General features: G+C 39.1%; 1 protein-coding gene across 3 annotated transcripts in view; it reads left to right on the top strand.

The window, feature by feature from the left end:
* ARHGEF3 (Rho guanine nucleotide exchange factor 3) overlaps positions 1–23,580 on the top strand; it is a 107,879-nt gene that overhangs the window by 31,973 nt on the left and 52,326 nt on the right. For 2 of the 3 annotated variants that reach the window (XM_063164682.1, XM_063164680.1), the window contains one exon: positions 1,745–1,811. In XM_063164682.1, the coding sequence (XP_063020752.1) occupies positions 1,745–1,811 (67 nt within the window). Of the gene's footprint in view, positions 1–1,744; positions 1,812–13,880; positions 14,006–23,580 lie in introns of those variants that run through there. The other variant, XM_063164684.1, reaches the window with a different exon arrangement.

The following is a 23,580-nucleotide window of genomic DNA, read 5'->3' as shown; positions in this document are numbered from 1 at the left end:
TCTTATTACAGAATGATTGGGAGGATAGATAATTTTTAATCAAGTCATTCATTTCCCTTGAAATATTGTCTAAGCTCTCATAAACTGAAGTTGAAATGTCTTTTGCTTCCCCTACATTCATCCTAGTAAGTATAGAATTACTGCAATTCTTAACAAAGTGGGAAAATAAATGCACAGATGGCATTAATCTACAAGATCAAAATGATGAAGTGTAAGTTCAAGCATATATTTTTTCCAAAATTACTAAGGAGCACAGCTTTATAGAAAGCTCTCTATGCTTTCTCAAAAATCTGACTGGTTTCCAGTGTGATATCAACTGTGAATAAAAAGGTGCAAAACACCATGAGGACAATTGATAATCTGTGTAACTTGCTCTTGTTTATCACATTCTTCTCTTTTTGTAATGCACTTACTGTTCCAGTGAGGCTTTTATGTTAGAAATTCAATTTCAAAATATTTTAACTTGGAAAGCTGTAGTGGAGGATTTATTAGTGGGACAACTAAAGTCTGTTGTGTATGCTGCCTTCTGCTCTTTGCCAATGCACTTCAATATCAACATTTTTTTTCTGGTTGGCAGGCTGGTACAGTGAAAAACTAAGGAGATTTACATCTCAACCTTTGATGTTACAAAAATTATTTATCATAATTATAGTTATTTGCATTATGCCGGCATCTAAAAATATTTACTGTGATCACAATTCTATGATGTGTTTTAATGAACATGAAAACAAAAATGTTCATACACCAAATATTTTACACCAAAAAAATAGAAGACAGAAGAAAAGACAGTGGAAACTGTTGCTCTCCTGATTGTAATAAAAAAAATTGAGGTATGGTGTGTTGGCGTCCTTCAGGAGCTGTAAGCAGCAGGAAGAACTTGTGTTAATTCAGTGCTTTAACGTTATGTTATTGTTGGATGGTGAGATTTGACAGGCAACCATTTAATTTGCTGGTTTTTAACCAAGTTTTTGTGCTCCTGTTCCTATGTGTGGTTGCTTCTGTAACCTGTGTAATTGCAAGGTTGGAGTTGCAGCGTGCTCAGCACTTGGGCCCTGCTGCCAAACCATGTGTTGGTCTGGTCAGCTTCAGCAGGTCGCTCGAGCTTTGATCTGACTTCATGTGTAAAATCTCAGCAATGTTTGCCTACCTTTGTGAACTAATTAAGGATCTTGCTGGTAAAAAGCACTCATTAGGAGAGAAGTGAGCCATGTTATGGTTACTTTTCAGAAATAATTGTCCGGTGCTAATTATAGGGTAGGAGAAAGACTTTTGGAAGGAATAAAAACAGAAGTCAGCTTCTAGTTTTTAGTGTCACACAAGAGGCTGGCTAACTTGCTGTTTTACAGCTTTGTGTAGCTCCACTGTCAGGATTAAAGGCTCTGAGATGTCCCCCTCCAGTCCAGCTGCACCATCTTGCATCGCGTGGCGAAATTGCGGCTTCACACACCGTTTGGGTCAGGGCTGTCTCTGCTGAAAATCAGTGGGAGGAATAAATTGCTGTCAAACATCAAGTCAGAGCATCTCTGAATGCTTGAAAGGCTGCCATGTCCCTTAGTGCTCAATTTGAATTAAAACATGTAACTGCACTGAAGACAGAAACCTGTCAGAGGTACAACCAAGGAAGTGTCGTAGGACTTGAAGCACTTAAAGTGTTTTTCTTTTCTCCCTCTATTGTCATTTTGTTACTGAGTTAGAAAATATGGCAGCTGAAAATGTAAACTCTTTTCTTTGTCTCATCTTGCAGGCCGAAACAGCAGCAACAGAATAATTTTTCCTTGTTTTCTTCCACCAAGGGCTGGAATTTCAGAGGGGTAAGTTTCATATTGTTTTGTTCAGGGTATAGCATTCTCTTCTGTTGCAGTGTAACCTTGTAGTAAAACCATGATCTGTTAGGACTAAAATCATGGCAAACTATTAGACTGGAACTTTTAATTTTGTACCCTCCTTAAAGGGTTTTCTAACAATGCCAGCTTTTTTTTTTTTGATGTGTTTGTATTATTCTGAGGTGTGTAGAACATAATCACGCTACATTAACCTACTTTAAATTAAAAAAAATAGGATGTGTTTTCATATCTTAAAACGAATAATGGAAACTGGACTGATACTATTTCATTCTAATATAGGTATTTGTAAAGTTATTGCAAGTTTGCATATGTGAACTCTGCAGAAGTACAGTTAAATCATAACAAAAATTATGTGGGTCTCTTACAAGGCAGAAGGGAATAGGTTTTATTTGCTTGGCTGAATAAGGAAATGTCTTGCGTCTTCCCAATGAAACTGACTGAAAAGATACATGAAAAAGCAATGCAAGTGACATTAAAAATCTTTATATTTGCTGCTGGGATCAGGAGCTTTTATTCTTGTCCTCTTCAGGTTTCAGAGGTAGCTTCTCAGTAGGTTGATTTGTTCAGAGTCAGCCACGTTACCCCCTCTCTGTCCCATGAGGCCTGTGAGCCCTTCTACACCCTTTGGTGTAAAACTTCCTGTGATGGTGATGTTGTGGCAATGGTGTGTTCACCATGTGTGTAAGAGCCTGGGATACAGTCCAGGAGAAGTCACTGCATGTTGTATCCAAGTCATACAAATCTTTTGGTTAAAGGAAAGGCTTTTCTGCCTTGCAGAATTCTTTAAGTATAATGAACACTAAATTACCATTACAAGTAATGTGGACTGATTGTATTTGGGAGACCATATAAAATTTGTTTCCTCTGAGCTTCTTCCACCAAAATGGTTAAGTAGGCAGACATTACTTAAATGCTTTGCTGAAAGAGTTAATGGCATTGATTGATTTACTGATCTGTGTTGTTGATAATGTGGTCAACTTCATTAAAACAAAAAATATTTTTCACTGAATTTTGCATTCTAATTTGGTGTTTTAAGTAGAGTATCCACTACTGTTTAGTGTGAGCTTTTTGTTGTCACTGTTTCTTGTGTCACACCAGGGTGAAATTATCAGTGATACCAAGAAAACAGTTCCCTCACAAGGGCAATGTCAAGAGTGTAGGCAAAATACCAACAACTTCTAAGCTGTAGATTAATTCAGAGCCAGTATAAAAGTAAAATTGACTCTAGTGTTTCCCTCAGTTCTTTCCTGGAAAAGTAATTGTGGAAGAAGGTGGGTATGAAAATAGTGGGAAGAGTAGTGTAGGTATGAGTTGTAGCTGAAGAAACAGTGATCCCAAGTTCAGAGCAGAAGCTCTCTGAAGTGATGACTTAGGGCTGCTTTCACAGTGGCAGCATGAGCCCTGTGATCCTGTGTGGTGCAGGTGGAGTGACCTGTACCCAAAGAACAGAAAACTGGGGAGTAAAATTCTCCAGAATCAAGAACCTGAAAGCAGATAGGAGTAGTAGTATTAGAGAGCAAACAGGCAACAAGTTAAGGGATCTTCCAGCTGCTTCCTTCATGGGTAGAAATGAAGATCTGTGGCAGGTGGCCGCCGCCTTATTTTTAAGGAAACTTGTGAGATAGCAACACAGATGCTATGTTCTACAGCTGTAATATTTCATACAGTGTGTAGTAGACAATTGCAGTTAATTGTCAGACATAAATGGCTGCATCAAGGGAAGAACCTGTTTGAGTTGTTCACTTGATCTGATTGGATGCTGAAGCCAAGATTGCTGAGCACTGGAAAAGAGAGAGCTAAGTGTTTGTTGATATTTGCATTGTGTGAGCATTAATTTTATTTTGATGGATGGAAAGAATGTGTTGTGAAAAGCCCGGTGGGCAGACTTGAAGCCACACAGGTTTTCATAGAGATGGTGAAAGATAATAGGTTGGCTTTGATGTCTTTTCTCAAACTGGACTAAAACCTCACTGGCTAAAATAACTAGGTTAATGTTGACAGTGGAGCAGAGCCACAGCTGAGTATAACAAACACAACTCTGGAGCTGACTTATTCGTGGCTGTGTTTTTTTTGACTTCTATTATTACAGACTGTAATACAGGATCATTTCAACAGTCACAAATAATAACAAAGAATGTAGTGATTAGCACAGAATTGCAACATTGTGCTCATCTCCCTGTCCTCGCTTTGCAGTCAATTCACTCTGTTGCAATGTCTCAGTATCAGGCTGATAAAAGGACACGTTAAAGAAACCTGGAAAATACACCAACGTGAACCTCAGAGTGAGATAAGGAAGGCCCGGATGTGACACATTTACCAAAGAAACTCCTCTGCACTTCTCTTTTCCTTACTTAAATTTATCAGAAGAAGCAGATTTCCATCTTGAGCAGCACTTTTGAGTTCCATGGTTAGAGGTCATGTTCAACTCTCTCAATGGGGATTTTCATGTCAGAATGACATCACGTTTCTGTTGTTTCTAGGTGGTGGTAGCAGTGACTTCCAGAATTTTGGGCTGTGTTTAGATATCAGTGGGGAGAAAGGAGTTGTTAATTTTTTTTTAAACTGAATAAACCAAACCTGGTTGAGATTAAATTTAGACTTTGTTACTGAGCAGGGAAATCTTTTTGCTACCAGCTCCTCCTGCATACACAGAAAGCATCAGGTTAATTTGGGATTTGAAGAGATTTTTTCAGTCAGGTATCTAGCAAATAGACTATTATAAAGGGAAAGTACTTACAGTAACAGCTGCCATTCCAGAGGAAGAAACAAAGACCCTGTGGAGATAAGAATATCCTATACTGGAGGAAAGACTAGAATGTAGGAGGTTAGGTGTTAGAGGTGGTACTTAAAATAGAAAAGGAATGAAGCAAAGGAATATAAAATATAGACTATAGAAAAGCAATAAAAGCAAAATCCTATCTTGGATATAGGATTGGAGAAGAAAAGAGGAGGAATCTGCAACTTGGAAAGAGGGATAGCCAGGGTGGAGAAAGCAAAGAGCTGTGAAAGAATTCTGGGAGAGAGTGGAAATGGATAGAGTACAGAAATGGAGGAAAGCTAGTGAGTATAAAAACAGAGAGATGGATGTATAAAGTGGAGGCAGAAATCTGCAGAGCAATGCAGGTTTATCAGTTCAGCCTTTGCAAGTGCTGACCCTGAGATGATAAGATGGTGTCAGTGGTGAGCAAATTGTGCCTGGGACTTGGTAGGGAGAAGAAGCACAAATATCTGAAGGGATAGGACAGTTCAGAGGCAGGTCAATAATGAATATAAAGAAAACACCAGCACAGATCTTGACACAGAAAATACTATTAATTCTATTTTTGCTTTATCTTCTGATTACCATTAACTCTCACTGTCCTTCCTATCCCCATGCCACCCTTCCCTTAGAACCTTGATGCAGATAAGGGGCTTTTCTCTTCCTCACTGTTTGGTGCTTATGAGCAAGAGAGATCGGGTGAATATGCTGCTCTGAGTGTCTGTGTAAATAATGTGTTATGTTGCTGTGTAGAGTGGGAAACAGCTTCATTTCACAAAGCCTTCCATCAAATGAGGATTACATGTGTTCAGTCATCCACACACAATTAGATGTGAGGATTAAAGCTTCTGTGGTTTTTTGGTAGTTATGATACAGTCTTGAGTTATATGCTTGTATGTTATTTTCTACCACACTAAGAACAGTCAGTTTTATAAACAAGCAAGTTTTGAATCCAAGAAGAATAAGAATCTCTTGAGAGATTGAGATTTCAGCTGCCTTATCTGTCTCCCTTAAAAGTACCCACTTTGTTTATGCCAGCAGGATAAACTTCTAGACTTAGATATGCAAACGGAAGTCTTCAAATGATTGTTAAAAAAAAAAAAAAAGATAAATTTGCAGAAGTAGTGGTAACAGTGTTGCTATCATTACATTTGAGTTGACTATGAAGAAACTGCCAGTCAGTCACAAGAAAAGCAGTTACCTGATCAGTGAAGAATACTGGGCTGTAGGCAGAACAGAAGAGGATGCTGGTGTTGTCTGCCCTTGTCTCTGATATGCCTCTCCACTGTTCCACTGACAGAGCATAATTTCCTGCATGCTTTAAGCAAATATCTGAACCATTATGGTCGTTTCTTTATTTCCTCCCGGCCACACACAACAGATTTGGCTGAAGATCTTCAGTGCTGAAAATAAATAGAGACATCTAAACCAACATTTTGTGCTTGAAACAGTTTGAGGCATGTGTTTAGTGCACAGTTGCCTGAAGATTGAAGATAATTTATTGCATTGAGGCTTCTTCCTATTTCCTCCTTTCTTGTTTCCTTTCTAGTTTTTAGAAGCATCTAGCCGAGCTGCAGATGTGGTCACCTGTGAGGAAGGCTGATCTAATTTATGAGAAACTTGTCATAAAAAAGTGTTAAATATGCAGAAAGTCAATTTTAGACATGTAAGTGGTTTCTGTGCTAGTTTTACTGCACATGTGTTTGTGGAGGGAAAGGAAAGGCGTCTGCCATGCCAAATGAGAAGGATTCCACACTTTTCAGACAGCATTTAGAAAACAGTATATTTTTGTGCAGACTGGCACACTTGAGTTATCCCATTTAGAGTGCACGAATCTCAACAGGATAAAAATTTTTAAGAGAGAAAAGAAGTTTTATCCTGGCTTTAAATTGACGAATAATTGGATAAATTTATATTATTTTTTGCTACCGTAGAAAGCGCCTCTGTACCTCTCCTGGATTCTGCCTGGATTCACTTAATTTCTGTGTCCACTGATAGTTGTTTGCCTAAGCAATGATGTTACCTGTAACAGAAATTACAAGTGGTATCACACAGGCCTTTTTTCATACTTGTTGAAACAATGTTATGCACTATCTCTAAATCAAATGTGCTTAAATACCATAATCTCTTGATATGTCCAGTATGATTTTAAAACACAAGATATCATATGCATTAAAAACACATGTGGTTTTTTGTTAGTTCAGTTTACTCCTATGCCCAATTTAAGCAGCTTCCTCAGAGGGGGATGGTTACTTTGTCATTGACAGCATGTTTTCATAAGTGACTATTTTGTGTACTCAGAGCGTAGCTGGGAGTGGAATAATTGTATAATTGTACCTGTTGTGACCTGGCAGTCAGCAGTCAGTTCCTTCCCGTACTATAGAGAGACTCTGAGCAGAGGAGTGTGGCTGGGGTCCCTGCTCCCCATGGCTGCTCTCCTCCCTTTGCCTTTGCAGAGAGTCCCACCTCTTCTAACCTGCAGCAGGTTAAAGATACGTGGATGCTTGATCCCTGACCTGTCTCCTCCCCCTTTGTCTTTGAACAGAATTCCATATTCCTTTTCTGCTTTCCAACAGATGATGAATTCCTGCGTGCCAACTCACTCCTTTTAGATCTCTTCCTCTGTCTTCTTACAGTGGGGTCAAGCTCTTCTGTTTCAGAGTTTGTCTCAGCCCTTCTCTTTTACTGCCTGGCTCGGCTCAGACTTGCCTTTAGTCTGCCCCTGTGGAGGAGCTGTTGTGCTGCTGTCCAGCTCTGACCTTTCCTGGGCCAGGATGGCCCTGATACCTGACACCAGAAATGGTCAGAAGCGATTCTGTAAGTCTGTTCTTGCAGTTCCTTCTTGGGAGCACTGCAGGAGCAGGGAAACTTTACTTCACACCATTGATAGCAGCAATGTATGGAGCACTGTGAATATCCTCCCGTGATACACAGTTTCTGGTTCAGAAGACAGGAGTTTATAAATGGTACCAAATGTTAGGTTTGGTGTCTCCCTGCTTAATCTATGGGCGGAGTTTTAAATGGTTTAGCTTGTTATTGGTTTTGGTTTTGAACAAACCACTGGAACTGTTGTTGATTAGTCACAAGAGTAATTTCTCCTGGAACAGCAAGGTTTATATTGGCACACAAATAGAGATGCTATCAGAAATTCATTGTGTGGCACTTACGTAACTGGATAGCAGTCAGTTCCATCTGCAGTTTCAAAACACATCGAAATTGTCATATTCTTAATGTATACACTGAATTCAAGTACAAATTCAGAGTGACCAGTTATAAAATTTGAATAATTAAAAATTGTATTATTCCAAAGCCGTGTGCTGAGTCAGCATGGCTTATTCACCATAACTTCTACCCACAGTGTGTGATGCAAGATTAGCCATACCACAGTAGAATGTTTTATTTGGAATTCCAGCCAAACATGGTTTGTTGATATGTGGGATTCTTAGGCCTGTAATAAATGGCCATATTTCTTTGTAGGGTCAATGGGTACTGAAAGTTACAAGGTCCTCTGCATATGGTAGTGTGGCAACAGGAATGGGCTGGAGTGACAGCTGTGAGTTGTTTATAATTAATTACAAAGGGGAATGATGCTGACTGGCCTTTAGACTTCAAAATTCCAACAGCTGGGGGCTCAGGCAGACAAACCTGTGCATGTTTTATGAACTATTACTGCTCGTGCTACCTAGGGAGTGCTGTACTGCTTAGGAGTTTGCCCTGACTTCATTAAATCAATTCAGTAGCTGTTTTATTTAACTTTCACAACTTTTACATCTGTGAAAGAAGACTCCCAAGAAGTCATCTATGAGTTAAGTACACAGCCATTAAACTGTCCACCTACTTTACAGAGATGCTTCCAAGTCGATTACATGGCAGTTATATTTAGATTTGTGTTTCTTGGGGCAAGAGTATTGAAGCCCTTATAGAGCACTTGGCTGAGGCATTCCTGAAAAGACCTCCACAGACTTTGACATCTGCAAGACTTTTCACCCACGACTTTTGTTGTAAAAGGTAGATATTCTGCTTACAAAAGCTCATATATTTAATTAATACCTTGACTTTTTCTGACAATGGAAATACTATGATATTTCCCATTTGGAGGGGTTTTGTATAATTTCATTTTATCTTTTCAAAGAATGGGTTTTTTTAATACTTCATACAGTCATTCTGCTACTGCTGTAGGGTTTTGTTTTATGGTTCTTTGTCAGTGCTTTGTAACAAGTTTATTTTTGCTCCGGGTGTGGTTTGTTATTTATAGTAGAAATATTCTGTATATGCTGTAAACCCTCCATGCCAGCTATTTTGCACATACAAACAATACTGAGCTAGAAGCAGCATGTGATAAAGCAGATAGGTCCAATTGTGATTCTCTTATGCTAAGTTGGATGTTCTGTTATAGAGCAGATTTCCTGTATTTAATCATAGACTGGGTGTTACCTTGTACTCCTGCTGTCATTTACTGTTCTTTTCTTTGTTCAGCAGCAGATGAACTTGACCCCTGTTCAGTTTCACTCCAATCAAACTCTGCCCATTTCTTTGTCTTTGTTTCCCTCCACTCCACCAGTGGCTGCTATTTGAGAACACGTGATGTGAAATTACTATTTCCTATGACTTTGTTTCAGAAACCTCTAATGGTTAACTGAGTGGTGCTCTTGTCCAGTCTGAGAAATCAACATTTTAGAAGCAATTTTGAACTATAAATTGGTATTTCATTGATGCTACACTGTTTGATATTAGCAGTTTTATTTTCAATTGTATTGTGCAAATGAAGGGCTGCACACATGGGCTTGAAATGCTGTTGTGTTTGTTTTTACTAGTGATGCTTGCAGGGGGACTTGGTGTTATCACAACCTGTTACAAAGATACATTGTTAATGTGGCTTTCCATTTTCCCCAAATTGTTTTGATGGTTTGTTGCCTAATCTCCTAGTGCTTATAGTACAAAACCTTAGTGATCATTCTAAGTTGATTGTAAAAGTTTTCAAGTAGGTAATGCTTAGGTATTACTATTTGAAACTGTGGATTAAATTAAAAAAAAAAGGTAAATAGATGGACTACAAATTTGGAAAAGGTTTCAAAAGTATATCCAAAGACAGTTGGGAAATCCTCTATACTGGAGGTTTTATTCTAACATCTTCCTCTCCATTTGCAGTCCCTCTGCAGTCCCAGAGGTTCTAATTTAGTTTGTCAAGTTGTACTTGTGACTGAAAGCTAAACATAATGCTTTTAAGGACCAGGAGAGAAGGAAACCTCCTGAGAAGTTCTGAACTTCTGAAACAATTTATAAACATCCTGAAGCTGATGGGAAAAGAAAAGAAAGTTTGAGTTCTCAATTTTGAAGAAGCATTTTGAGGGGGTTTGTTGGTATCTCCATGAGGACCCCCCTTCATTCCAAACACAGAGGTGCTTTCACAACCAGAATTGGTCAAACATCTTAGTTGTAGAATGAATCCTAACTATTTCTAAACATAAGTGCAAGATTCTTCTTGAAAGCTAATGCTGTGGTTAGATTGTACACAGCAGTTAACAGTGATGGCCATCTTTTAAAATCTGGCACAAATGCTTAGTAAGAACAATATGATGGTACCTACTATTTATTGCAGCCTGGAAACAAATTTTGTTATTACAATAGCAACCAGAATATAAGGTCTCTGTTTTGCTGGATATTACACAAGCATAGTAATAAACTATTATTTCTCCAAAGAATTTACAATCTAAGCATGTGAATGAACATACTATTGCATTGCATTTCTTTAATAATAATCAATTAAATTTTTGGTGTAAATTAAGATCTGTTGAAGCTCTTAAAATTCATTCATGATGACAAATCTTTGTAATTCCTGGGTTCTGTTACGTGTTTTGAAATGGGATATCCCATTCCTAATGGAAGATGAATATAATATGATATGTATATATAATATACATTATGTATATATGTATATATAATATATATGATATGTAAAATGCTCACTTAAATTTGTAAAATGCTCACTAAACAATTTGTTAGATTGTTTTTGTTGCAGAAGTTTTACACAGGTTGTGTCTGTCTCTTTCTAGATGGTAGTTATTTGTAAAGCCTTTCAGAGAGAGTTAAATTTAGCATTCTTAAAACACTCATAATGCACAATGAGAAAACAGTCTCAATCTGTCTCTGTGCCAGCAGGCTCCTCACTGAGTTTGCTAAACTTAATTCTTTTCCAAGTACTGTTTTCAGTAGTTCACAACCTTAAATATTCTCAGAGGTAGCAGTCATAAGTTTCAACAAACCGTGTGTCCTCCCAGAGCCTTCCAGGAGTCCAAAGCAGAGCTGTAGCCTTGTGCAGAGGTCACGGAATGAGGGCAGTTGTGCTGATCCTAAGAAGATTAGATTGCATGTCCTGACTGCAAGGACACTGGGAGGAGATGGGAGAGAGCTGCAGGGCTTCCTGAGGCTCCTCAGCTGGGCAGTGGCTGGTGCGGTTTGGTGTGGCCCTTGCTTCTGGACTACTACAAAAAGAAAAAAAAAATATTCTCAGAAAAAATAAAAATTGTCTTCTAAATGTCTTGAACAAATCATGGCAATCTTTTCCCCATTCTGGGAAGCATCATCTGAGCTTTCCTTTGATCTTTATCTCTGGGAGAATACAGGAGAAACTACAAACTCAGTGGTTTGTACTAAGGGAGATGGGATGGGCAAATTTGGATGTCTTGCAGGGAATTTGCTACCAGTGAGTGTCTCTCCCAGCCCTTGGAAAGAGCAAGGTCAAACCTCAGAGCATTTGAGATGCATGTGTTCCCCTTTGTGCAGTGAAATACCTGGTTGCAGCAGTAGGATATTGCCCTGGAAGAAGGATTTTATATATTTATTTTTCTATTTGTAGTATCTGTAATTTTAAGAACTCTGGAAAAGAAAGCCACAGTGAACCTGCTTAGGTAGCTTTGCTTGCATTTTGCTGTGTTTTTTGACACAGCAACTGGAAACTGTCTGTGTGCTGTGTGAATAGAGACTTGTGATGTGCTGCTGGTTACAGGCATTGGACAGGCTTCAGCCTTATGCCACCACAGTGCTGTGGGCATTTTACCAGTGAGAATACTGAGGCAGGAAACTTTCTGAAACAGTGTTGTCAGATTTATTTGTTTTAATTAAAAAAAAAAAAAGGAAAAAAGAATAGCTGGTGTTCATCCTTTGTTCTTGAAAACTATAGTTGCAGCAATATTTAATTCCCTTTACTCAGCTTTGTAGATTTTTTGGCTGGTTATTTGATCCTGTGTTCATGGTGCTGCCTTGTTTCATTTCATGTTTGGTTGGACTGGACAGAACTGCTCTAACTGCATGGGGACCAAAGGAGCAGCTTTTGTGTATTTACACATTCCGAGTTTGTCAGTTCTGATTTTTGGGCCTCATTCTTTGGAAGAAGTTGCTGTCTGGAATCTAGACAGGGTATCTTGTATTTCCTTCCTTGGTACTTGTGTGGCTGTCTAAAATGTAAGTTCCAGAGGCACTTTTTCAGATGGACACCCTTGATGCTACTGTCAGCAAAGTGCAGAGTACCTTGGAGGTGATCCTTGTGCAACTGCAGGGAAAAACCACTGATAAAATGTTTTCTTCCCTCAGACCTTAGAAAGCAGGTTTTGCCATCCCAATAATTTGTGTTGATTGATAAAAGCAGGGGGCCAGAAGGCTTTAAATGTTGTTTATTAGTTTGAAGAGAAAAAAACCTGACAGAAAGCTGAAATCTGTGGTATCTGCCTTTAGGCTTCTTAAATTCTGATGGCTGTTGAGGCAGGTGGTTATAGGCAGCCTAAGGAGTAGTGCAAGTGCAAATAGAAAGAAGTACAGCAAGTTCAAGTCTTTAGGTGTTGTGGTCTCCAGGAAGTGAAATACAGAAATCCAAATGTTACCAGGAAATCTGATTGAGAAATGCCTGCCTACCTATCTTCATCTTTGGTGCAATTAAAGAGCTGTGGATATCAAAACACTTGAAAAAAAATGCACTCCTGTATTTGATTCTGGGTCAGGTGTTACCAAATTCTGATAGCAGAGGATTAGAGTTTTCTTTATGGGATAAAAGATTATTTAAGAAATAACTTTAAATTAATAGAGACTAAATAATACTTGAAAAATATTGTAGGCTTACATACAGAGTTTATATGTATTTCCTTGGAAAAGTGTACTATATTCTGAGGGCAGGGTCTGAAAAGAAGGTGGCTAGGTTGGGTTTTGCCTCACTTTTGGGCAGAGAAGACAGGCCAATAGCATTCACCAAGAGTGATGTACTTCAGTAATTTTTAAGTCTTGGCCTAAAATGTCTGCTTTCTGAAAGATCCTTCAGTTAGTATGTTCTGTCTGCAGAGATGTCGTGCCTCCTCTTCTCAAAGGAACTGGTTGCTCACTGGTATCAGTTTCACCTTTATCTTCTTCCTCCAAGCTCAGCAGAAATTTTTTATTCTGAAGAAAGATTGCACCAGCTCACTAAGGACTTGTTTTCTTTAAAGATGAAGTTTGAATTGCTGTTATCTTGCTACCCAAATTAAACTTTTTTTTACTTTCTTGCCCACTGGAAGAATGCAGAATTCTGCTTATAGCAAAACCAGCTCCATGTTTGTAGATCTGAGCTAGTAATGGAAGACTAAATAGGATAGGGGCAGATCAAGAGTGAGGTGTAATTCTTTGTAATTATATTGAATTTCTAGGGATAAAATCAAAGTCTGCACTTGTCCTTACACATAAAATTAGGATGCTTTGCCATGCTTATCTTTGCTCCTTTACTCTGGGCTGATTCATAAAACAATCAGTTCTTAATTTTTACCATTATGCCTCCCTTAAAAAACTTCGCCTAAACACATTGCTTCTCAAATGCTAAAAAAAAAAATGTGTAAAATAAATATTTAAAAGTTCTGCCCAGTATCTAGCAGCAGTTTTGTGTGCTCAGACATCTGCATTTGGACATAGTTGTGTGCTCTTGAGTTTAAAGCCTGTTGCTGTGTAAGAATTGCACAGGTGGAGGTGGATTGTTTCAGTTACTGAGGCTCAGAGTTCCCAAACACCTGCCTGTTATTTTAGAAACCTGTTAGTGATATCTTTACCTTCACCATACTGGTGCTGTTCACTTATTGGCCATTTGTAAAACACTTTTGTCTGTTTAAAATATTATTGGGAACCAGCCTGTGAGAGAAAAACCACAACAGAGATAGACACAGCAGTGGAGATCAGCTTCTGAGACTTGCAGGGCACGGCATGACAGGAAGCGAGAGCAAACGGTGAGGCTGCATGGGGAGGAGTTCCTGCCGAAAACTGAGGGACAGACAGAGGGGCTCCTTTGTAGCCAAGGCTTTCCACTGTCACACTGGAAGTTGAGAAACCTGCTAAAGTCTGAGTACAATACAAATAACTCATGGTGTGGTGCTGCTTATTTGTGCATCATCAGGTAAGTGTGAATCGGGATCATGGAACTTTGTATTGTTTGTGTGTAAGTTGGAATTGCGCACACACTCCTTCCAAGCATGCCAGGACTTAAGATTGGGTATTGATTAAAGCAAAATGTTGCTTGGCAGGAATGTTTCCTTGTGTAAGGGAAGAAATTTACTAAAAGTGGAGGTAACATACTCTGCTATTCCCAATGGGATGGAGGACAGCTTATTTTTCTCTCTGTATTCATTGTTTGTTGCTGCAGGGTGATGGGTTTAGGTCTTTGCTTCTGCTTATCTGTCATACCCATGTAAACATCTCTACCTGAGTCTCCTAGCCTGAAAATGTGAATTTTTGCTGATCCTAGGGCTTAAAGAGGAATATTTATAGCGAGATGCATTATTGTCTCCATTGTCAAAGTGAAAGCGGTGACACATCCTACTCACACTGTACTTACACTGCAGCATGATTCTGCTCGGTAGCATGTGGGTGTGGTATCACCTGGAAAACTGGGTGCTGTTATGGACACTGCAGTTTAAAGAGATGTGGACAGAAAAGCAGCCAGGTTGATAATAACTGTAGAAAATACAGCCTTTGAGAGAGGTTTAAAATATTCAGTGCATCTTGTGTATAGAAAAGATGTGAGTATAGGCTTATCTGAGTGTGTGTAGACAATTGCAGAGTGGGCACTAGTTCTCTGTTTTTGCCAAGTGCAACATGGGAAGAAATGGGCTTTTTTCATGGCATGGGAGATTGAGATTAGATATTTTGGGGATAAATGCTTCCTGATTATCGTGTTCATCAAGAGTAGAACAAAGTATAGAGTTAAAATCTGTCATTTCAAACTGCTGTATAAAAACTTTCCTGTCTTATGTGTTGCAGTGGTTTGCATTTAGTACTTGTTTGTCCTTAATGATTTGTGTTGAGCTTTGATTTTGGACTGTTAATATGTGAATAAGAGTAGCCCATTAGGGACACCAGTGAACAGATGTGATCTCAGATTTTGCAGCTTCAGCCCCAGTTTACAACATCCTTTCTTGGAAAACTTTAAAAAATCCTCTCATTTAGGAATCCAAGTTATTTCAAAATATTTGTGTGTATGTTGACTAAAACTGTACTTTGAAGTTCTGAGAAATATGTGATCAAGGCAGGGGGCTGTAGTGCAAGGCAAATCAGGGATATGGAAACCTTATGGCTCTACAACACCTGATAGGAAGCTGTAGCCAGGTGGGGTCAGTCTCTTCTCCCAGGTAACAAGTGACAGGACAAGAGGAAAGAGCCTCAGGTTGCACCTGGGAATGTTTAGATTGGGCATTAAGGAAAATTTCTTCACTAAAAGCACTGCTAGGCATGAGGATGGGCTGCCTAGGTCAGTGGTGGAATCACCATTCCTGGAGGTGTTTAGAAGCCATGTAGTTGTGTCGTTGTGAGTTAGTGGTGGTTTGGCAGTGCTGAGTTAAAGGTTGGACTTGGTGATCTTAGAGGGATTTTCCAACCCATGGGATTCTGTGATGTGATGTGTCCTGCAAGTGCACAAAACCTTTAAGGATAGAATTAGAGCATTAAAACACCCCAACTTTGATTATTCTTGCTTTTACAACCAATCCTATGCTAAACTCCCTCAGCACAAACATACAAGGCCAGGAGCTGCAAATTCATCACCTCAGCTTGCTGAAGACTAAGGAATCCAGGGATGTTTGCATGCTGACTGGTTGTGTTACTTGGAGACATACAGAACTGGATCTGATAGATCCCAGCTGAAAAGTGTTTGAAAGAAGAACAGAAGCTGAATCTAAATAGTGTGTGGACTCTTTCACATTGCATCTTATTTTTTATGTATATATTTGGTGAGGTTAAAATCATTAGATATTGATTGTGTTAATTAGAAGCATAACTTATATAGGAGTGTTCAGATTTTGGCTGAGAAAGGATTCTCACACAACGAAAACCTCCTGTGCAGAAGAAATAAATGTGACATATTTAGCTGAATTTGGTTTGGACTTTACAGTAAAGTTTGCAGAAGTGTCAGTGTATTTAACTGTACTAGATTCCAGTTACTGGTCCTCTCCTCTGTCTTCCAAAAACGGGGAAGGAAGAAGGTTAAATAAAGACAAAGTAAATACCAGTCCTCAAACAAAGCTGTGCTAATCCTTGTCCTTACAGCATCCCGTACATGCACACCCATTTCCTGTTGTTGATGTTAAACACATTGAATATAACTTTCATTTCATTGTTCACTTCGGTGTTCCTTTTACATTACACTGGCCGGAAAATCTCCAATCCATCACAACAAGCAGAGCAGAGCTGCTGGCTGTGCCGAGGGGAGGCTGCCAAGGAGCTGCCGTCTTGGCCAGCAGAGATGTGATGACTCCTGGAAGGGCTTGAAAAGTGTGAAAGTCATCAGTGGCACAGATGACCTCACCTCCATTGCAGTTTTTGCTGTGCCCTAACAGAGCAGAGTCTGTTTTCTCATTTGTTTGTTTTTTTTTTTGGAATATCAGGAACAAGCAAGTCCTGTTCCTAGCACTGGTATCCAGGGTTCCTGCCAGCTGAATATGGGCAGGGTGGGAAGCTGGACTGTCCATGCTGGGTCCAGTCACAGTGCAGACTGTGCAGTCTGGTCATCCCTGGCACTTTGTCCTTAAAAGCAGTAATGGTAAGGACTTTGTGTCACTCCTGAGAAAATGAAACCTGGAATGTCTCTGGTATTCCAAACAGGAGAGGGCCCTGGAAATATACATGAAAACCAGTTTTATTATAGTGCTAAATAATTTTTGATTGCAAGTTCCTTTTGCCAATATAACATAAAGAAATGTGATACTGAAATGCAGGGTAGCAAGTTCTGGACTTCAAAAATTTTTGTGTTAGAATTCACTATTCTGGGATTATGGTCTCCAAAAACATACATGATGCATTATTCAGCTAGAAAAGGCATCATGCTCTGGGAAAACTCATTTTAAGATGTTTTTGTCTCCTCATCCCTCAACTCTTGTTGGTGATACAGCTGCAGAAGAGGGAGATGAACAGGGAGGCTCACAGGTATTGGCAGAAAAGTGAGTGACAGGCTGTGGTGAAGGCCAAGAGGGCTGACCTTTAAAGGTGGAAGAAGATCCATCTCTTTCTGAAAGGGCTTAAACTCTAGAGAGTGAGTTGTCACTTTATTGTGAAACTGAAATTGGCTATCTTGTAACCAAGCCCTGTAATCAACAGGAAATGCAGATATTTCTTGTTGGGGATTGCACACTGAGCTGTTTGTGTCATTAATATGTCACATTCTCCTGCAATACAGACTGCATTATATCAGCCAGGCTCCAGGGTGTTTTTTAAAGTTTTTTTTTGTTTTTTTGGGGACTTTTTTGTGTCTTCTCTGCCTTTATTTCATTTTACATGCTTTAATGCCAGTGAGCAGGAGTCTGATATGATGGAAAGTGTCTAATCCCATGTGAGGCTTACTCTTTTTTTCAGTATCAGTCTGGCTTGAAGCTGGGTAGTGCAACACCACTGCTGTCTCTTCTGGTTCTCTTCTGAACTCTGCTTGGTGGGATTGTAGCCCATCACCTGTAGCAGGAAATGTTAAATTAGTGATCATTCAAGTAACCTTAACAGAAGGTTATTAATCTCTTGCTTAGTAATTAGGCTGGATCCAAGGCATATTTCATTAACTTAGTAATAACACCAGGAAAGAAAAATGCTGGCTTTTAGGCTGGTTTTCCTCTTGTATTAGGAAGATTAAACTGAAATGTTTTAACTTTTCTGTTTGCTGGCTGTATCATCTGTTAAACTTTTGGAAACATTTAAAATTAGCTAGGAGAATTGAAACATTGAAGCAGTCCAGTTTGTAGTTCACTCTTTTCACCCTATGCCTGCCTTTTTGCATTCCTCTTGACATCTGTTTTGTACTATTTGTGCCTCATCACTGGACTCTGTCCTCACTGAGTCCTCCATACTCTGTGGTGTAACTAACTGGGAGCTTGATAATTTTCAAATCACATTTGAATGTGGTTTGAAATGGAAGCAATGAAAACTTGAAACAGATCTTGTAACACAGAAGCAACAGCAGCTGAAATTTTTGGAGTCATTAAAAGAATAAATATGGTCTTAGCAAGTGGTACTTTTCAGGGATTTTTGAAGAGAGATCCCTGTGTTGGTTGGAGGGGTGTGGATGCACTGACAAGCTACAACGAAGAAAGAATGAGAATTGTAGTGTCTGAATATTCTTTTGAATTTACCAGCATCTGTACATGTTAGAGATTGAAGAATTAGAAGGGTGCTTAGAAGTGCACATATATATTTTAGTATACACATGTGCATGTTGCTGATAAAAATAATTACACGTCAATAGAATTTATAGGCTAAATGGATTTTAATAAAAGTTGTATAAAATTTGTGATAAAAATGTGACTAGAAATTCACATGGAAGTCTGGATTATTGTTGTGATTTGATGTCTTTCTCTAAAGAAATTATGTGCTCCTGCCTTATTCTGAGCTGCTTCAACACCAGCTGTGTTTCCTGGGGCATAAAGCCATCATCAGCCTTTGGGTGGGAAGGATCCTTGTAGATGTAGAGGGGTTCTCAGCTGGCTAAGGAGGTACTGATTACTTTCTAAAATTAAAAGAAAAACAATAATGTAATAATGCTGCTTTTCATGCCGACAGAATCCACCCTTTGGACTGTGGTTTAAACCTGGCCTGTGATGTTTGACTTTTTATTAAGTCTTTGATCAGTTTTTTCCCATCCTTCCACATTAATCCCTTTTGATTTTTATCTTTGCTCTACCTGATCTCTTCAAATTGTTTGTCTTTGGGTACTTTTGTCTTTTAATTTAGTCTGATACAGATATTGTCCTTGATAAAAGTGTGCCATAAGCTAGACAGGAACATAAAGCCCAGAGTAGTGAATCTCTTCCTCCCTTCTTCTCAACATAAAAATGATACAAAACTTTGTTAGCTAAATGGTTTCCCTTTTCTGTATTATTGCAAGTGTGTATATATATATATATATATATATATATATATATATATATATATATATATACGCACACACTTGTTATATGTATGTATACCTAAAATATGTATATATTTTTATATGTGTGTAGGTGTGTATATATGCACTTATTTACATTTATTGAAATCATAAAATTGTTATTTAAAAGTTATTTTCTTCCAGTTAGCAGTATTGAGGTGTGTTCAGGTGTATGTTCTGGAAAGGCTGTGTTAGAAAATATTTTCATATGAAAACAATCTGAAATACAGGCTTCTAATTTTTCTTTGTTTTGGACTTTTTGTGTTGGGGACATGGGAAAAGTCTGTTTCATTAGAATGGATTTTGGTATGAAAAAATCTTTAAGTTTTTTAGTGTTTGGTTTTGAAATGAGTCTGTCTCTGACTAAGAAGGCCTAAGGGTATGATGTGCCTATGCAAATACATTATCTTGAACTGTTATTTGTTTTGGTACCAGTCTGTGTGCAGACCCATTTCTAAGCATCTAGGATGGAGAGATGATTTAACAAAAGTCAGCAGCTCTTCTGAAAAGCATTGCCTTCCCCATCACAGGATGGGTTTTTTCAAGCTATTTTTGTGCATCTTTGCATTTCATCTCCCAGGTGGTAAAGTATAAATCTGTGGTATTGATAATTAAAACCTTGTGATGGGCACTATGTTAATCCAGCCTTCCTTATATGAATAAGGAATAATGTCTTATTGCTCTAATTGCTTTAATGAAATCAATACTTTAATATATAATTGGATATCTTACCTTCTCATCTCCTGTGAGATAATTATGGAAAGCAGCTCTTTCCTGCTGTGTCAAGGCCGGGAAGTCATGTAACTGTGGATGTAGGCACAGCCTTTTGGGAAACAGTATCACAAACATTAGGATTCAAAATTATGATAGGAAAAGCTTTTTCAGCCAGAGGTTCATTTTCAGATGCAGGTAATGCACCTGTGTGGTCAGTCAGAAAATACAGACATTTCTCATCATAACATGTACTTGCTACTATTTTCATACAGATGGGTGCCTGTTTTTTAAGGCCTCTAAATACTGTGCAAGAGAAAGTTATCAAAGTGTTCCAAGCTTTCCTCTTTTCCCAGCAAGGCAAACAGCATCATAATGTATTTCAATTTAGTCTGGTTCATGCCCATACAAATTATGATAAACAGACACTCTGTGGTCAGATGGCATTTGCCCATTGCCCAGTGTGGGGTTACCAGGGTGGCATTTGCCATTTGCCTATAGCCCACTGTGGGGTTACCAGGGTGGCATTTGCCATTTGCCTATAGCCCACTGTGGGGTTACCAGGGTGGCATTTGCCATTACCCACAGCCCAGTGTGAGGTTACCAGGATGGCATTTGCCCGTTGCCCATAGCCCAGTGTGGGGTTACCAGGGTGGCATTTGCCCATTGCCCAGTGTGGGGTTACCAGGGTGGCATTTGCCATTTGCCTATAGCCCAGTGTGGGGTTACCAGGATGGCATTTGCCCATTGCCCACAGCCCAGTGTGGGGTTACCAGGGTGGCATTTGCCCATTGCCCATAGTCCAGTGTGGGGTTACCAGTGTGGCATTTGCCCATTGCCCACAGCCCAGTGTGGGGTTACCAGGGTGGCATTTGCCATTTGCCTATAGCCCAGTGTGGGGTTACCAGGGTGGCATTTGCCATTGCCCACAGCCCAGTGTGGGGTTACCAGTGTGTTCTGTGGTCAGTGCCACACTGCTGCAGGGGGACATTCTCCTGTCAGAGTGTGCTGGGGATGCTGGGGGACTGAGCCTGCCCTGCTGGTCCCTGCTGTGCCTCCTCACCCAGCCCTGGGCTCTGCCAGAGGCTGCTGCACCAGGCTGAGCTGCTGGGCTGCTTTGGGGAGAGGCTTGTGTTGCTTCATGTGCCATGTGGGTTAAAACAGAAAATGCAGAGCAAGAATCAAGGGGTGATTTTGTGGGACAGGCAGATTCAGGGGTCAGTTGCATTGTGCTATGACAGCTGAGACAGGACTTGTAACCCCCTTTGGGGAAAAGATCTTCACAAAGAGCAGGGATTAATTTAATGAGCACCTTATGCTCCCTGCACAATATCCACAGCAATCTTTGCTTCTAATCCACTTATTATGGGCAAAGAAATTTATCTATGATCTGGTAGCTCAATTATTGCCTTTTTTTTTTTTTTGCCATGGAGTTCTGCCCCCACTTATACAATGATAATAGCTCTTGAAAGTCTCAGAAATATTAAATCATTAATCTTGCCTGCCCTGGTTAATATTTAACAATTTCTATTTGAAATGACTGGTGTTGCATAACCACTGTGCCTCACAGAGAACATAATGAGTATAATATTTGCAAGCTTCCAGATAACATTTCATATTCAGTAGCTTTTATATTAAGTGTGTAGTACTTTTCAGTAAGCAGAAGATCTAAAATAAAGTGAGGAATGATCCTTTGATTAACACAGTGAAGTATGGGGTAGAGCAAGAGATCTATTTTGTGGAGGCTGTCCCTGACTTACTCAATATGTAATTGCTTTTCCTACGCTTTATTTTTATCTTTTCATTGCTTTTGGTCTGTACATCACAGTTGCTACTGATTTGTATCAACTCAGGAGTATATTGATGTTTACTATATAATCAAAAATGTTGCTTTTAAATAAGATACAAGTATTTTAATTCCTGCTGACTCCATTTTGTGCTGTGCTTTACCTGAATAGCCCTGCCATGGATGTTTGTCCTCATGGCCACTGCTTTGGCCATGGTACCTCTGTGTTTTGGACCCAGAGCAGTTAGAGCCCACACACAGTTGTTGTGTAACCTTCCCTCTGCAGTAAAACCATCTCCTGCCTCATTCAAGTTCACTTTAATCCTGTGGCCTTGCCTATTATTTCATATTATGTAATTTATAGTCTCAACCCACTTTCCTCAGAGCTGGCCAGTGTTGGAAGTGCCACCTTCTGTGTTAATCTGTAACCATGTGACTGCAGTCAGAATCTCATAGTTGGTTGTTTAACAAAGGAGCTGCCCATTTGTTGTGTGTGTGGCCATTTGTCACACTCCATTAGCAGTGAAATTAAGCCTAAAGTGTCAGATTTAAAGCAACACCATCCCAAGCTGTGGATGCAGTTGCATCCTGCCCATCCATGCACTGGAAGCATCAGTTAGTGTAGACTCGGGTACACCAGGTCCATGCACAATTTTAATTTACCCTTCTCTTGTAGAAAGCTGTATTCCAGCATTGTATTCCAAATCCAAATGCTTTTCATTTTTACTTAACCTACGTCCACTGTTTGGAGGGCTGGTACTTTTTAGTTTTATAATTTCTTTTTGTAAAGTAAAGACTTGGTGTAGACTTAAGAAGAATCAATATATGATTTTTGAGTACAAATGAATGATGCATGCATTTGGGTCCTCAGAATTCTAATTAGGCTTGAAAAACACTCTGCAACATGTTCTGGTCTGTAACTAGAATCTTAGGAGATGTTACTCTCTGGGCAAAGTACTGACCTGACAGATCTCATCCCTGATTTGTGTTTTTCACAATGAATTCACATTTGCTAGCCCAAGAATAGTAATTCAGATTAGTTTATCCTGTGGGGGAAAAAACCAAACCTTACAAAAGACTGATGCAGGATGAGCAAACGTAGCTCAGTTCATAGCTCAGTGTGGTCTGGTCCAGAAATTTCTGTGTTCTAGTCAGTGCTTTAACTTGTTACTAATAATCCATACTGTAGCAGTAAAAGGGATTTGATTGTGCTTAGTCTGAGGGTGAAGAATTACTTTCTTAATAATAAGAATATTAAGAAATATTAAGAAATAATAAGAATAATAAGAATAAAACACTTCTGACTGTATAATGTGGTGACAGAACTCGTGGTCCAGTTTCTGGATAATAATGATGTTAAAACACAGCTGTTGCTGACTTTGGAATTATTGTTTTAAAAAAGTATCAGAAGTTATTTTCTGAAAAAAAAAAGCAAAATTGTATTTAAATGAGTCAAAGATCTGCTGAAAACCAGTGAGTAAACATAAAAGATTTCAACACTAAGGGTTTAGTTTTAAAAGTATGAAATCAAAACTTCTGGATTTTGTGATAAGTATTCCTTATCTTTTCTCATCAAAGAAACAGTTCTCAGAAACCACATGCTTGACCTTGTAGATTTGAAATTGTTTCACTGGGCTTCACAAGAGCTGGGGGCACGGACACTGGGAATGGGGGAGATAGAATTTTTCTACCTTTTGTTTTTAATTAAATAAGGAATACCTTCATTGTGTGCAGCTTCTACCTTTTAGCTGAGCTTTGGACATCCCATAACCTATGAACTCTGTATGGCATCTGTGGGGTTTTTGGTCTTTAAATTGTTCATCTTTCACTTCTGTAGACTGGAAATTAAATCCCAGCTATGATTATGTGTTACTGCTCATCTCTGGTTGACAGTGGAAGACAGCACAGCTGGATAAATAAGAGCCATATATATATTCTGTGACTTCTCCTGTTTCCTGAAGCTTCCTGGCCTGGTAGACAAGGCAGAGCTCTGTTAAATGACATTTCACACTTATTTGAAGTGCATGAAGATTAATCTTGTGGTGAACCTGTGAAATGACACAAGGGAGGGCTT

This window comes from Melospiza melodia, chromosome 10, assembly GCF_035770615.1.
Source record: "Melospiza melodia melodia isolate bMelMel2 chromosome 10, bMelMel2.pri, whole genome shotgun sequence".
Taxonomy (NCBI): domain Eukaryota; kingdom Metazoa; phylum Chordata; class Aves; order Passeriformes; family Passerellidae; genus Melospiza; species Melospiza melodia.
Note: the sequence above shows the minus strand (reverse complement) of the source record. Positions and strands in the feature narration are given on the sequence as shown.